Source organism: Doryrhamphus excisus, chromosome 10, assembly GCF_030265055.1.
Source record: "Doryrhamphus excisus isolate RoL2022-K1 chromosome 10, RoL_Dexc_1.0, whole genome shotgun sequence".
NCBI lineage: Eukaryota > Metazoa > Chordata > Actinopteri > Syngnathiformes > Syngnathidae > Doryrhamphus > Doryrhamphus excisus.
This window is the reverse complement of record NC_080475.1, coordinates 3551543-3567500: the sequence shown is the minus strand read 5'-3', so window position 1 is coordinate 3567500 and position 15958 is coordinate 3551543. Positions and strand designations below refer to the sequence as shown.

The window sequence follows — 15958 nt, the reverse complement described above, 5'->3', positions numbered from 1 at the left end:
GCATTCATGGACTAATTTCTAGATTTTTGGTAATTTTCTCCAAAAATAGGACTTATTTCTGCAGAAAATACATCTAATTCACCATAAGTTGGTCATTCATTCATTCATTTTCTACCGCTTATCCTCACGAGGGTTGCGGGGGATGCTGGAGCCTATCCCAGCCGTCTTCAGGCAAGAGGCGGGGTACACCCTGGACTGGTAGCCAGCCAATTACAGGGCACATATAGTCAATTCCTGTTTTGTAACATTATTAGAGCCCTGTAGACATGAAATAGCACCCCTATAGTCGCCTTTACACTTATATTACCCAATATAGTAGATATTATAGTAGATATATAGGGTGCTGGAGCCTATCCCAGCTGTCTTCGAGTGAGATGCGGGGTACACCCTGCACTGGTGGCCAGCCAATTACAGGGCACATATCGTCAATTCCTGTTTTGTAACATTATTAGAGCTCTGGAGACATGAAATAGCACCCCTATAGTTGCCTTTACAATCCCAGCTGTCTTGGGGCGAGAGGCGGGGTACACCCTGGACTGGTGGCCAGCCAATCACTGGGCACATATAGACAAACAACCATTCACACTCACTTATATTACCCAATATAGTAGATATTATAGTAGATATATAGGGTGCTGGAGCCTCCCACATTCCAAAAACATGCTAGGTTAATTAGCGACTCCAAATTGTCCATAGGAAACCGGAGTACCTGGAGAAAAAAACGGCATGCAAACTCCACAGATGGCTGAGGGTGGGATCGAACTCGGGTCTCCTAGCTGTGTAGCCTGCTAACTCATAAGTTGGTCATAATTTGTAAATACTTGATAATACAGGTTTTTATGCTTGGTTGATAATGTTTTTTGCCCAGCATTGAGATTTCGCACTTTGTTTGGTGGTACTTGAATGCACCATAGTAGCAGAAGGACATTTTATAAGAACTCGGCTTGTATTGTATTGTGTTCTATTGAAATAGATGCTGCACAGCAACCAGGAAGTGAAAAGGAAGTTGAGCCCTAGCCATATAACTTTCTAAATAAATAAATAATAAACTACAGCTGGTAGTTTAACATTCATGATGAGAGATGAGTGTATGCTAACATCCCAAAGCTAAAAAAAAATCCTTAATATTCAAATCATCTTTTCTTAATGTTGAGTATAGTAAACACAAGCATTGCCCTCGCCGACACAACACATGCAAAATAGTGCTCCACATATGATTAAAATAGGTTACTGCCGACAGAGAAAATCATTTTTCTCTGTGTCCTCTTAACGCCCACTTCAGCATCCAGTGTTTTGTGCCATGTGGGAGCAAATGGATCCACTCTTCCATATTTGATGTGACTCAAATCATTTCTGCCGGAGAGCCACAGGAGTGCAAATGGAAACTGTGACACAATGGACTGCATATATTAAATATCTGCATATTTTTTCAAATTATTATGTTTTCCTGATGAATCCACTGTGTTTTTTTGTTTTTTTTTTTAAACACTCACTATGTCAAAGTGTTGGATCATGTCCTAATCTTGCTGCTCGGCTTAAGTCTGTTTGACAAAAACATGAAAACACACAGTCGGGATTCTTGTTCCCTGCCTGTAGAGTCTGTTGTGACAATGAGCGAGCTGAAGCTCACATCTACGTCACGTCTACCATTCTCGTGGACAGGCATATCTATACGTACCTAGGCGTCTGAAAAGCAGGGAAAAGGAAGAAAAAAAAGATGTCCCCTCCTGATGGTGTGGTATTGTGCTCAAAATGTCACATGATACAAATCCAATGTGTTATGAACTGACATGAAATAGCACCCCTATAGTCACCTTTACACTTATATTACTCAATATAGTATATATTATAATAGATATGTATGGTGCTGGAGCCTATCCCAGCTGTCTTCGGGCGAGAGGCGGGGTATACCCTGGACTGGTGGCCATGCAGCCAATCACAGGGCACATATAGACAAACAACCATTCACACTCACATTCATACCTATGGACAATTTGGAGTCGCTAATTAACCTAGCATGTTTTTGGAATGTGGGAGGAAACCGGAGTACCCGGAGAAAACCCACGCATGCACGGGGAGAACATGCGAACTCCACACAGAGATGGCCGAGGGTGGAATTGAACCCTGGTCTCCTCGCTGTGAGGTCTGCGCGCTAACATCATCAAACAAATAATAAATATTAGTCAATGACAATACAACTGAACACAAAATGCAGCTTTTAAATGAAACTTGCCCTGGAAAAAGTTACCTTTGGGACTCCAGCAAACCACAGTGAGAGCCATTATCTACAAATAATGAAAACATGGAACAGTGGTGAACCTTCTTTGGGTTGGGAATGACCGACCAAACTGACCCCAAAGCTCTGGAAGAGACTAATTGCAAGTTATCGAAAATACTTGATTGCAGTTGTTGCTGCTAACGGCTTAGCTTTTGTGTTATCACTGACTAATATTGAAATGTGTTTGATGGGGCAAACACTTTTTCACACCACTGTTTGAATACTATTACAGTACTATTATAAGTACGCAATGTTTTAGTTGGAAACCTAAACATACATGTAACTTCAAATATGTTCAATGTCGTCTAGACTGGGTTATTTATGTGATCTTTTTTCCAGCGTTCACTCTGTATTTTACCCCTTTCTCAATGTTCCACATTGGGCCACATTCACTGCCCTGTACTAGCTTCTAATTTCGTTTACCTCCTCTTAAATTGGCATCGACGACTTTATTTTAAGCCCCGATTTACTATTTTGAAGTAATTACAACTTGCACTTGAACTGCACACACACATAGGCCGTCATTAACGTCCTCCTATGTGTCTCTGACAGTGTACCAGCTACAGCAGGAAGCCCCAAGACCAAAGAGGATCGTATGTCCTCAGGAGGTGAGTACGTCCCCTGAAAGGAGACCTCGCTCACGTTCGATTCCGTCTTTACTAAATGTTAAACATAGCAGGAAACGTCAGTAGCTTTTTTTCGAGACAAATAAATCACATCTATGATGACTTTTAGCCTTCAATTCATTAAGACAGTTTTAAGGTAGTGTTTACATCTGTTTTGAATCCAGATTGGGAGTTTCTACTGGTTATTTCAGTCACTGGTAGTAATGTTCCACTCTGATGGAGAATAACGGTCGTTAGTAGTCGACTATTACACTTGTTTTGTTTGCACATGATGAAATAAGGTGCTGCCGAGGTTAATACAGTAATGTCCTACTGATATGCCCGATTGTACTACAAGCACTTGCAGTATTTTTTCTAATTTTATTCTGTACGATTATTTTTTTTCTTTATTTTTATTTTTATTTTTATTTTTATTTTTATTTTTATTTTTATTTTTATTTTTATTTTTATTTTTATTTTTATTTTTATTTTTATTTTTATTTTTATTTTTATTTTTATTTTTATTTTTATTTTTATTTTTATTTTTATTTCTTTCCCCTCCATACATAGTGTCATGCATTAAAAAGCCTCTTATGTAAATAAAATTTTTGTTTTATTTTAATTTTATTTAATTTCGTTCCCCTCCACACATAGTGTCATGCATTAAAAAGCCTTTTATGTAATTTAATTTTTGTTTTATTTTAATTTTATTTAATTTCGTTCCCCTCCATACATAGTGTCATGCATTTAAAAGCCTTTTATGTCATTTAATTTTTGTTTTATTTTAATTTTATTTAATTTCTTTCCCCTCCATGCATAGCGTCATGCCTTAAAAAGGCTTTTATGTCATTTAATTTTAATTTTATTTTAATTTTATTTAATTTCTTTCCCCTCCATACATAGCGTCATGCATTAAAAAGCGTTTTATGTAATTTAATTTTAGTTTTATTTGAATTTTATTTAATTTCTTTCCTCTCCATACATAGTGTCATGCATTAAAAAGCCTTTTATGTAATTTAATTTTCGTTTTATTTTAATTTTATTTAATTTCTTTCCCCTCCATACATAGTGCCATGCATTAAAAAGCCTTTTATATCACAAAGGTCACCAAAGTATGTTGTTTCTGCTTCACAGATGGAGACCAGGCCCAAATACTACGGCAGAGAGTGAGCGTAACCCTAATTACTGTACCGAAAAAAAATACAGTAATTTAAATTCCCAACGTTATAATTTGTTACAGATTTCATGGCATGATCTCTCGAGAGTATGCAGATGAGCTTCTGAGGTCAGCTGAGGGTTCCTACCTGATCAGGGAGAGTCAAAGACAACCAGGGACGCACACATTGGCCTTAAGGTAACAGCAATGTCCGGACAGAGGTCCTTTAGTCCCAAAACTCCAATTCATCCACGCGTCTCGGTCCAGGTTTGGGCCTCAGACGCTCAACTACAGGTTGTTCTACGATGGGAAACATTTTGTCGCCGAGAAGAGGTTCGAGTCTGTGCACGACCTGGTCACAGATGCCCTCATCACTCTCTACATCGAGACCAAGGCGGCGGAATACATCGCCAGAATGACCGCCAACCCCATCTATGAGCACCTGGGTTACACCTCGCTGCTGAAGGACAAGACGGTACACAGGCTCAGTCGCGGATGCACGGAACCTCGCAGGGTCACCTTTGTGAGAGATGAACAGGTGAGCTGTCGTGTTTCAGTTTTCAGTTGTTTCAAAGAAACAACTTTCAGCATAATCTAGACCGGGGTGGGCAAACATCATACTTGAGATTTGACTTAATACTGAAATTTACTGTTGTTTTGAAGTACTCTCACACTTGAAGTCAACCAATCGATCGAAATGTTGGCTGCATCCGACTCTCAGGCATTTTTTAAACACAATAAAATGTAGTTATTTTAATTTGGCATTTCGAATGGTCGAGTGGTTAGCGCGCAGACCTCACAGCTAGGAGACAAGGAAGGAAGGAGACAAGGAAGGAAGGAAGGAAGGAGACAAGGAAAGAAGGAAGGAAGGAAGGAGACAAGGAAGGAAGGAAGGAGACAAGGAAGGAAGGAAGGCCACAAGGAGATAAAGAAGGAAGGAAGGAAGGAGACAAGGAAGGAAGGAAGGAGACAAGGAAGGAAGGAAGGAGACAAGGAAGGAAGGAAGGCCACAAGGAGATAAAGAAGGAAGGAAGGAAGGAGACAAGGAAGGAAGGAAGGAGACAAGGAAGGAAGGACAGACACAAGGAAGGGAGGAAGGAGACAAGGAAGGAGACAAGGAAGGAAGGAAGGAGGCAAGGAAGGAAGGACAAGGAAGGAAGGAAGGAGACAAGGAAGGAAGGAAGGAAGGAAGGAAGGAGACAAGGAAGAAAGGACAGAGACAAGGAAGGAAGGAAGTAGACAAGGAAGGAAGGAAAGAGACAAGGAAGGAAGGAAGGAAGGAGACAAGGAAGGTGACAAGGAAGGAGACAAGGAAGGAAGGAAGGAGACAAGGAAGGAAGGAGACAAGGAAGGAAGGAATGAAGGAAGGAAGGAGACAAGGAAGGAAGGAGACAGGGAAGGAAGGAAGGAAGGAAGGAGACAAGGAAGGTGACAAGGAAGGAGACAAGGAAGGAAGGAAGGAGACAAGGAAGGAAGGAGACAAGGAAGGAAGGAGACAAGGAAGGAAGGAAGGAAGGAGACAAGGAAGGAAGGAGACAAGGAAGGAAGGAGACAGGGAAGGAAGGAAGGAGACAAGGAAGGTGACAAGGAAGGAGACAAGGAAGGAAGGAAGGAGACAAGTAAGGAAGGAGACAAGGAAGGAAAGAAGGAAGGAGACAAGGAAGGAAGGAAGGAAGGAAGGAAGGAAGGAAGGAAGGAAGGAAGGAAGGAAGGGCAGGCGAGGGCGGAATAAATCAAAACAGACGGTTTTGATGGGAAAAACCCAAATCCAAGGAAATACAGCTGGTATAGGTGCAGATTCTGGAAGATCTATAAAGTTTTCTGTGTAGCTGCTCTGTAGGAGTACACAACTCAATACAAAGTGTAGAAAATGATAATAATAGAAGTCAAACATAAATAACATTCAACATATGTTATTTCTTATCCAATGCCAGCTAATATTTTCAGGGTCGGTCAACAAAAATGAATTATAACAATGTGGTCACATACCTTATATAGCATATAGCTATATAATATATTATATAGCTTATGTAGCAATGAAACGATCCATATTTGTGTTATCAAAGGAAGCAAGGTTGTGTTTACTTAAGTACAATAGAGTATCTGATATCTGGGCTGCTGGGTCCTTTATCAGACCTACAGTATAATCCACTCTCGCCCTGCTGAAGCTACATATACGTACATATAGATTTTTAGAGGACGCTTTGTCCTGGAGTTAAGTGCACTTTATCAGCCAGCAGCCCCTGGGTGTGTTCACTACAGCCGTGCTTGATTGCCTTCTCTGAAAAGTAATGATGACCAAGGGGACGGGGACTTTGCTCTGCTCGCCATGCATAGCAGACACACTGAGACAGATTGCACATTGTGTTACCGGAGCTGCGGTGCTGTTATCACATAATAACGGAGGAAGATTGCTGTCCTTCTGCCTGGAAGGAGCGATCCCTCCACTAGGGGGCAATGTCAATTTGTGTAACTTGGTGTTTCTTAGACAGACACACAACATTCTCCTCATAAAAACACCAAAAGAAAAACAGTGTATCATCTGTTTAATACATCTTTTCTTATGTTGACGGTCATTGACAGACACACGACAGCTCTGTTGGCGTCTGTTAGCATCAGCTGTAGCGTCCAAGCTCAGTCATCGCTTTGTAACCTGACACTCAAGACATGAATACACCGATTAGTGTGCTTTATAATGATAATAATATTTTAGAATGTTTTTTTTATTCAGCAACAACTGCCAGGTGCCGGGGTCAGAAATATCTTACGTTAGGGATGATCATATTTTGATATGATGCTCAAAGTTTCATCAGATAAATTAAAATTTAATTTTTGTTTAATTTAAATTTAAATTAAATTTAACAATTTAAATTAAACAAAAAATAAAATTAATAAATAAACCAAAAATTAAAATTAATAAATAAACTAAGTGAATAAACAGTGTGCTTTATAATGATAATAATATTTTAGAGAGATCGTACGTTAGGGATGATCATATTTTGATCATATATTTGATACTCAAAGTTTCATCAGTTTCAAAGTTTTCATCAGATAAATTAAAATTAAAATAAAAATTAAAATTAAAATTAAAAAGCTAATTACAAATAATTACAAATAATAAAAAAATATATATTATATTAGAAAGGCAGGAAATGAACAAATGTAACATTTACTGATTGTAAAAGTACCAGATGGAGGGGTAGGATTTAATAAGCTTTGCTTCTTCCTACTCCTTTTGGACATGTGGAACTGTGAACTGATTATGTGATGCATTCAATTGTAATCTGATGCATATTCATATTCAAATGAAATAAACCCATTACCATTACCATATATCCATACATATCCATCGTGCCTCCTCTGTATGGGCTATATAATAATATAATTGTTATATTACAAAATGTAACCAAAGACACAAATAGGTTTCATGGCTAAACAATGAAAATCAGGATACTTTCATCACTAAAAAAAAAAAAACAGGACAGGACATGACTTTATGTAGAACCACAGCTATCAGGTAGTGTTTGCGCAAAATATTTACTTTTTTTTCCCCCTAATGGAATTAGTCCAAGAACTACAGCTCACCTCTGATGGCTTAAATTTGGAAAACTGGCTTTTTGACCTCCATGTTTACAGTTCCCACAGCCGCGCCCTGAGGCTTTAGTTGCACAGTGGCTTGACTGTATCGTCAATACGGGCACGTATTTACCCTTTTCGGTCACCTCCACCACAGTGCAACTTAGAATGTTTCCTAGAGGCCGAGAGCTGGTAGATTTATCTCCTCGCTTAGATTCTTTTTTTGCACGCTGAATGCATCCAGACCTCGAGCGCATTCCTCTTGATGCTCCCCACTGAATATCAGCGAGGTGCCGGTCAGGCTGGTTTGGTCGCTTGCCATGGAATGATTTGCAAAGTAACGGCTGTGTTGTTTATTCAGATAATGACCTGCTTTGTCAGTAAATAGCTGTAATTTTATCACAGTTAGCTTTTTTTTCGTAGCGCATTTTTAGGGAGTGAACTTTTATTTCCAACCAAAAGCCATTTTTCATGGAATTCTCCGCCTGTGAGGTCCATGCCAGTGTACCAGTGGATCTATTTGTTGCTGATGTTCTTTGTTATGAATTGTTTAGGACTGTGCAAAAGGGGACGGGGGGGGGCACATCCTGTTGTCTTACTATGTCAGTAGCCCCCTGTGTTAGTTCATTTTGCCTCTAAAGTCACTCAGCTGTGCCTTTTTACAAAGAAAATAAAAAGAATAAAAAGAGTCAGGCCACTCCAAAAGAAAGCAGAGCTTGTTGTGCGAGAGTACCTTTTGTGTCCTTTATCTTCCGTGCTTTTTCTTTAGCCAGACAAGAGGCCATCTGCCTGCAGACAAAGCTCAGCCCGTCCGACTCCCTCCTCCCCGTCTGGTGGCTAAAATATCTCCCGAGTGTATTTCTCATCCTCTGGTATGTGTAGGTCTCCTTAAAGAATGCCCGCCACAATCACGAATATCTTCACCTGTCGTGCCAACTCTTCGCAGCGACAGAACAGGACATAAATATAGTTTTATGTTTGTGTTTGTATATTTTTGTGGATAGAATTTTTAGGTTTATTAATTTATAGAATGTAATATGTGAGTTTATTTATTTTTGTTGACTGGAGCCTATTTTCAAAGTAATAATAATGTAATGCAGGGGTGGGCAAACTACGGCCCAGGGGCCACATGCGGCCCGCCAAGTGTTTGAATCTGGCCCACCAGTTGCTTTCTTAGTATTTCAACTTTTAATATAAAAACTGGCAACTTTATTCATTCATTCATTTTCTACCGCTTGTCCTCACAAGGGTCGCAGGGGATGCTGGAGCCTATCCCAGCTGTCTTCGGGCAAGAAGTAAACCTTGGACTGGTGGCCATGCAGCCAATCACAGGGCACATATAGACAAACAACCATTCACACTCACATTCATACCTATGGACAGAAAGTCGCTAATTAACCTAGCATGTTTTTGGAATGTGGGAAAAAACCCCGCAGAAACTCCACACAGAGATGGCCGAGCGTGGAATTGAACTCGGGTCTGCTAGCTGTGAGGCCTGCGTGCTAACCACTCTATGCCGTGCAGCCGTAAAAAAACAAAATTTTTAAAAAATGAACATAGAAATTAGTAAATTGATTAAAATAATTAATTGTGAATAATTTCCCCCATAGTTAACTCAATTAATCGCAAACAGACATTTATTCATTTTCTACCGCTTGTCCTCACAAGGGTCGTGGGGGATGCTGGAGCCTATCCCAGCTGTCTTCGGGCGAGAGGCGGGGTACACCCTGGACTGTTGGCCATGCAGCCAATCACAGGGCACATATAGACAAACAACCATTCACACTCACATTCATACCTATGGACAATTTGGAGTCGCTAATTAACCTAGCATGTTTTTGGAATGTGGGAGGAAACCGGAGTAGAACACAGAAACTCCACACAGAGATGGCCGAGGGTGGGATTGAACTCGGGTCTCTTAGCTGTGAGGTCTGCACGCTAACCACTCGAGCACCGATACTTTTTCATACCACTGTATTTAGTAAAAAAAAAACAACAACAAAACTGTAAAATTAAATGACATATTTGATGTTGTCTGATGTTTAAAGTACGCCTGAAAAAAAGGACACAAGAACATATAGCTGATAGTATAACACTTTTACAGATTATATAAGCATATAATAATAAGCATATTATAAGCATAAAATAGTGTGTGTGTTAAATATATGTTCCGGCCCCCACAAGTAATACACCATATGCTCCATTGCTCTTTTACATGGATTTGAGCACTGTAGGATTATTCCCTGTGTCAGGATTATGGCCCATAATCTCGCCCAATCCCAGTCGCTGGTCTGGCTCTACTGGTTTCTGGAAGACCTCATCCGGGTCTGCATGGCGGGGGGAATTCCACCAGTTCCCTTACAAAGATGGAGGTCAAGATGTGATTGAATTATGAGGGCTAGATAGTCTTCTCTAAGACATATTTTAGGAGGCCCAATGCCGCCTGCGAGCTTGGAGCAGAGCTTGGCATGTGAATATTCGGTGGATAAGTGGAGATGGAGTGTGTCCGGAAGGCAGTGAGCTAATGTGAGAGAGTGCTGTGTGATATAAAGAGGGCGTCTGCGCTATTGATCCTGCTTTACAGAGCTGTTGAGCTGTGTGAAACAGTCCTGACAGCCGCCCCCCCACCAACGGCCCCTCCCCATTATAGAGCCTGTTCTCTCTCTCTCTCTCTCTCTCTCTCTCTCGCTCGCTCCTTTCTGGGCGTGTGAAAGAGGGCCATTGTGCAAGGCACACTCCAGCCCTCAGGACACCCACCCACCCACCCATCTTATCCCCCACTAGCTCCTCCACCGCTCTCACACCAGAAGTGGATCCGTCACTTACTCTTCTGGCTGAGAGAGGGGAGTGGAGTGGACGCTCCATCGTCTTCCCATCACCCCCTTCCGCAGCTTCCCCCCCCCAAAGGAGATGGACGGTGTGTGGGAACTAGATCCGTCCAGAATGGAGTCCGAAAATAAGCAATGTTTCGAAGCGGATGTGATCAACCACAAAGCGAAACGACAAGAACGGAAGCGACAGGAGCTGCTGGCTTTTGCCCTGGGAGTCAAACTGGGGAGTAAGGGGACACTTTTATGGAAGCCTATCAAACTGTTGGCTTCCTGTCCACAGATCTCATCATCTCTGGTGCGGCACAGTGCCTTGAAAGACGCGTCTGAGAAGCAGTGCTCCTATGAGAAGATCCATAACTTCAAGGTAAGCTTCGTAAAAACATTTCTTTCTGAAAAAAATACACATTTGTAAGTCCTCCATTGCCAAATATGTTGTTTTGATGCGTTGTTGGCATACAGCTGACTTCCTGTCAGAATGTGTGGATAATGGACAGAGGCGAGGAAACGCCATTAACAGCACAGTACATTGATTAGCATTGATATGGTAATGGTAATGGTTTTATTTCATTTGAACATGCATCAGATGACAATTGAATGCATCACATAATCAGTTCACAGTTCCACATGTCCAAAAGGAGTAGGAAGAAGCAAAGCTTATTAAATCCTACCCCTCCATCTGGTACTTTTACAATCAGTAACTGTTACATTTGTTCACCTCCTGCTTTCCTAATATAGTTAATTTTTTTTATTTTATTGTATTAAATAAATAAATACATAAATAATAATAATATATTATTGTATTATTTTATTGATTTTTAATTTAATAAATAAATAAATAATAATAAATAAATAATAATAAAATAATAATTATTCATAATAAATACATAAATAATACTATATCATTGTATTATTTAATTAGTAATAATAATTAATAATAATAATAAATAAATATTAATAATAATGATAATAAATAATAATAATATATTATTTTATTATTTATTTATTCCACCAAATAAATAATAAAATAATAATTATTAATAATAATGATAATAAATAATAATAATACATTATTTTATTTATTTTATTTATTTTATTTATTTTATTTATTTTATTTATTGTATTTATTTTATTTATTTTATTATATTTATTTACTTAGATATCAGCAAGTTTAAGTATTTGTGATTTTAGAAATAAGGACTTTGTATGTTCTCTGTAGGCGTCATTATGAATTATCCTTACTGACCTTTTTTGCAGTACATTTAGCGAGTGAAGATTGCTTTTATAGTATATAGTTTCATATATTATATATGAAACTCTTACTGACTTTGTCCAAACTAACTCAATTTGTGAATTATCGCAAGCAAATACTTCATTCTTGAAAATGTATTACGTTTCAGTTCCAGTGTCTTCAAGCGTTTTTGCTTTGAAAAGAGAACCTACCATATGTCCCCCCTCCACCCCCCTCACCTATTGACGGTGTTTGACTGCTATTTAGACTTGCATGTATCTGATTGCCGAGCAACAGATGTCAGACACATCATTCATAAATCCTTTAATCTGCCTTATGCGTACGTATGCTCTCCTTTTGACCACCGGACTCTTTTTAATGTCGCGTCCCATCACAAAGTGAGCTCTGTGTGTGTGTGTTTTTCACCTGCAGGTACACACCTTTCGAGGGCCACACTGGTGTGAGTACTGTGCCAACTTCATGTGGGGCCTGATTGCCCAGGGTGTCCGCTGCTCAGGTAAGCACATATAATGTAAATGTATTGGAGGTCATGGGATGTACAGTGCGGTGTAACGTGTGGAGAACACATGCTGGAGTTGCATCATAGTTCTGAAAATGTATCACTTGATGTTCTAAAGGGCATGGACCAATGGTTTATCTTAATGACGGTCGTTTTGCACCACAAAAGAGTGAAACCATTTGTGGTTTGGGGGCGGGCTTGTATGTAGCGACTAGAAGAACTGCTGGAATTGGAGGAGAAACTCCTACAAAGACAACCAGAATAGTCCCGTTGTCATGGATTCAATGCCCCATGAATGAGAATATTCAAAGGCATCACTTTATGGTTAAAAAACATTTTTTTATAATAAATAGAATACACCGGCTGCAAAGTAAAATCCATTCAAATTGTGAATGTAGTATTCTATATTGGTCACTAGGTGTCAGTGATTGTTCGGTGAGATGAGCACCTGACTTGATCGCCAGAACAACAGGCTTTTATTGCAGCTCAAAAACATGAATTTAGTAATCATAATAATAACACAGGCTGCATGGTAGTCGAGTCACAACTAGATCACAAATTTTAATTTTAATTTTAATTTTAATTTTAATTTTAATTTTAATTTTAATTTTAATTTTAATTTTAATTTTAATTTTAATTTTAATTTTAATTTTAATTTTAATTTTAATTTTAATTTTAATTTTAATTTTAATTTTAATTTTAATTTTAATTTTAATTTCACAAATTTCCACATGTCCAAAAGGAGTAGGAAGAAGCAAAGCTTATTAAATCCTACCCCTCCATCTGGTACTTTTACAATCAGTAACTGTTACATTTGACCACTTCCTGCTTTCCTAATATAGTTTAAGTTGTTTTTTTTTTATTTAATTTTTTTTTGTCACATACCGAAGTACGAGGTGATATGACCATACAATAACATAATGGGTACCATTTAATCATATTTCATATCGGAATGTGTGTCAAAATTCAGAAAATGACCAATGGGCTGCATTGTGGTTTTCTAAGTTGTTTATGCCTTTTGGTCTTTTTCCTGCCTTCCAAATAAGAATTAAATTTGTGTTCCAAAAGCAAGATTTTCTGAGCATATTTAGAGAAAAATCATGTGTTGATTCTACCAAGAATAAAATAAGAATATTGTCTCCCATGGTAATAATCACTGTCAATAATAATAATATGCTAATGACTTATGTAAAAGGTTAAGGATAGGTCAAAAGCAACTAAAAATAGCAGCAGAACTGCTGAGTCGTGTGTGTGCGGTTTGCAAGAGACTCGATCCGTCACAAGATTTCATACTGAGAAATCGAACACAAGGCGAGATGTGGCTCCTCCTCCCAAACAGAGTGTTTGTTGTTGACACATTTTCCACAGTGATAAGCCTGAAGCCAACACTGTATCATCAGACACCTCATGTGCTTTGGGGAAGCAGCAGGACATCCGTTGTCCTCCATCGCTGCTGATGCATCTTCTCAGGAGCTCCATGTAAACCTTGCAACTCAGACGTAGATCACCGGAGATTCTCATCATCTCTCGTTTAAGATTGCGGCCTGAATGTACACAAGCAGTGCTCAAAGCTGGTGCCCAGCGACTGCCAGCCGGACCTGCGTAGGATAAAGAAAGTGTTCAGCTGTGACCTCACCACACTCGTCAAGGCCCACAACACCACCAGGCCCATGGTGGTGGATCTCTGCATTCGAGAGATAGAACTACGAGGTAAACAGAGCAACGCAACGGATCAGGGGATTGTATTCAGACAGCAATGGCGTTTGGATATGTTTTGAACTTCCTCATGCTTGTGCTGCAGGTATGAAATCTGAAGGTCTGTACCGAGTGTCTGGTTTCTCCGAGCACGTCGAGGATGTGAGACTCGCCTTTGACAGAGGTTTGCCACCCCCCCCCCCCCCCCCCCCCCCAGGAAATTTCAAGAAAGCTTTGGCATTATATGTAAAAGATTCCAGTGGAAGCTTGAAATGCTTCAAATTGCTTGAAGTTTATTCTTGCATACAAAAAACCTTAAAAGATCTTGAAATAACAATATATAGGGTGCTGGAGCCTATCCCAGCTCTCTTCAGGCGCGAGGCGGGGTACACCCTGGACTGGTGGCCAGCCAATCACAGGGCACATATAGTCAATTCCTGTTTTGTAACATTATTAGAGCCCTGTAGACATGAAATAGCACCCCTATAGTCGCCTTTACACTTATATTACCCAATATAGTAGATATTATAGTAGATCTATAGGGTGCTGGAGCCTATCCCAGCTGTCTTCAAGCGAGATGTGGGGTACGCCCTGGACTGGTGGCCATGCAGCCAATCACAGGGCACATATAGACAAACAACCATTCACACTCACATTCATACCTATGGACAATTTGGAGTCGCTAATTAACCTAGCATGTTTTTGGAATGTGGGAGGAAACTGGAGAACCCGGAGAAAACCCACGCATGCACGGGGAGAACATGCAAACTCCACACAGAGATGGCCGAGGGTGGAATTGAACTCGGGTCTCCTAGCTGTGAGGCCTGCATGCTAACCACTCGAACGCCATGCAGCCATATGTAAAAAAAAAACCTATAAAAAAATGAACAATTAAAATAAATTTTGATTAATTCCCCCCAATAGTTAACTCAAGTTAACTCAATTAATCTAATTAATCTCAATTTGTCTATAATACCTATCTATATTTATCTATAAGTAGGGATGCAAATCCCCCAGTTTTGAATGTTTAATGCAAGCGGAAATTTGTCCCACTTTGTTTGACGGTCCTTGAACACACCATCTAAATGTTTTATTTTTCATTGAAAACAAATATTGTTAACCTGTGAGGAAAAGCGGTAGAAAATGAATGAATGAATGTTGCTGAAGAATAATTGAAATTTAATTTTCAGCTTTTTTTTCGGAAAAAATAACCATACTCAAAAAAATATTTTTTTTTAAAGAAAAAATAAATAAATAAATAAAAATTGTCTGGAAATACTTTTATTATTATATTTAAATTGCTAGACAGAGCTGTATTTATTTATTTCTGCTCTGGCCACCCGCATTACAGTTGAAAATACATAAAGTTTATTACAAATAGTATTTTTTCACACTCTAATTTTTGTAATATTTTGCTTTAAAATTCCAGTGAAAAAAATCAATTAATCATATTAAGAAATGTCTTCCCTGTCCCTAGTGTAATAGCTTCTCATGGAAGGCCTTCTTGACACACACACTCACATAGCACAACCAGAGTTGCGCAACACTTCCATATGACAGATATGACACTCAAGCTCAACTTTTCACTTTCACACAAACTTAACATTCACTTTCTAGAGGATGGGGGCGACTGCTCCAAGAACCGTAAAGAAAAGTTTTCACCAAGTTAATTCTGGAGTCTTTTAACCTCCAAAGTGTCTCATAGGTTTGTGTTGTTATGAACAGATGGAGACAAGGCTGACATCAGTGCCAGTGCCTACGCGGATATCAACATCATCGCTGGGGCTCTGAAGCTCTACTTGAGAGACCTTCCCATCCCAGTCATCACCTTTGACTTGTACTCCACATTCATTCAGGCAGCAAGTAAGGAGACCTGTTATCTTTTAATTCTTGCCGCTTCAATGATGCTTATCATATTTCCCGGCCTTCTGCAGAGATTCCTAATGCTGAATCCAGACTGGAGGCCGTGCATGAGGGTTTGCTGCAGCTTCCTCCGGCTCACTACGAGACTCTACGCTACCTGATGGCTCACCTCAAGAGGTTGTCTATTCATTCATTCATTCTTTTTC

At 39.4% G+C, this 15958-nt stretch overlaps 1 protein-coding gene across 1 annotated transcript in view; it reads left to right on the top strand.

The window, feature by feature from the left end:
• Positions 1-15958, top strand: part of chn2 (chimerin 2) — a 28668-nt gene that overhangs the window by 8778 nt on the left and 3932 nt on the right. Inside the window, exons 3-12 of the mRNA XM_058085600.1 lie at positions 2831-2886; positions 4018-4049; positions 4124-4237; positions 4307-4577; positions 10727-10810; positions 12107-12191; positions 13731-13904; positions 13996-14073; positions 15615-15752; positions 15824-15929. Of these exons, the coding sequence (XP_057941583.1) occupies positions 2831-2886; positions 4018-4049; positions 4124-4237; positions 4307-4577; positions 10727-10810; positions 12107-12191; positions 13731-13904; positions 13996-14073; positions 15615-15752; positions 15824-15929 (1138 nt within the window). The remainder of the gene's footprint in view (positions 1-2830; positions 2887-4017; positions 4050-4123; positions 4238-4306; positions 4578-10726; positions 10811-12106; positions 12192-13730; positions 13905-13995; positions 14074-15614; positions 15753-15823; positions 15930-15958) is intronic.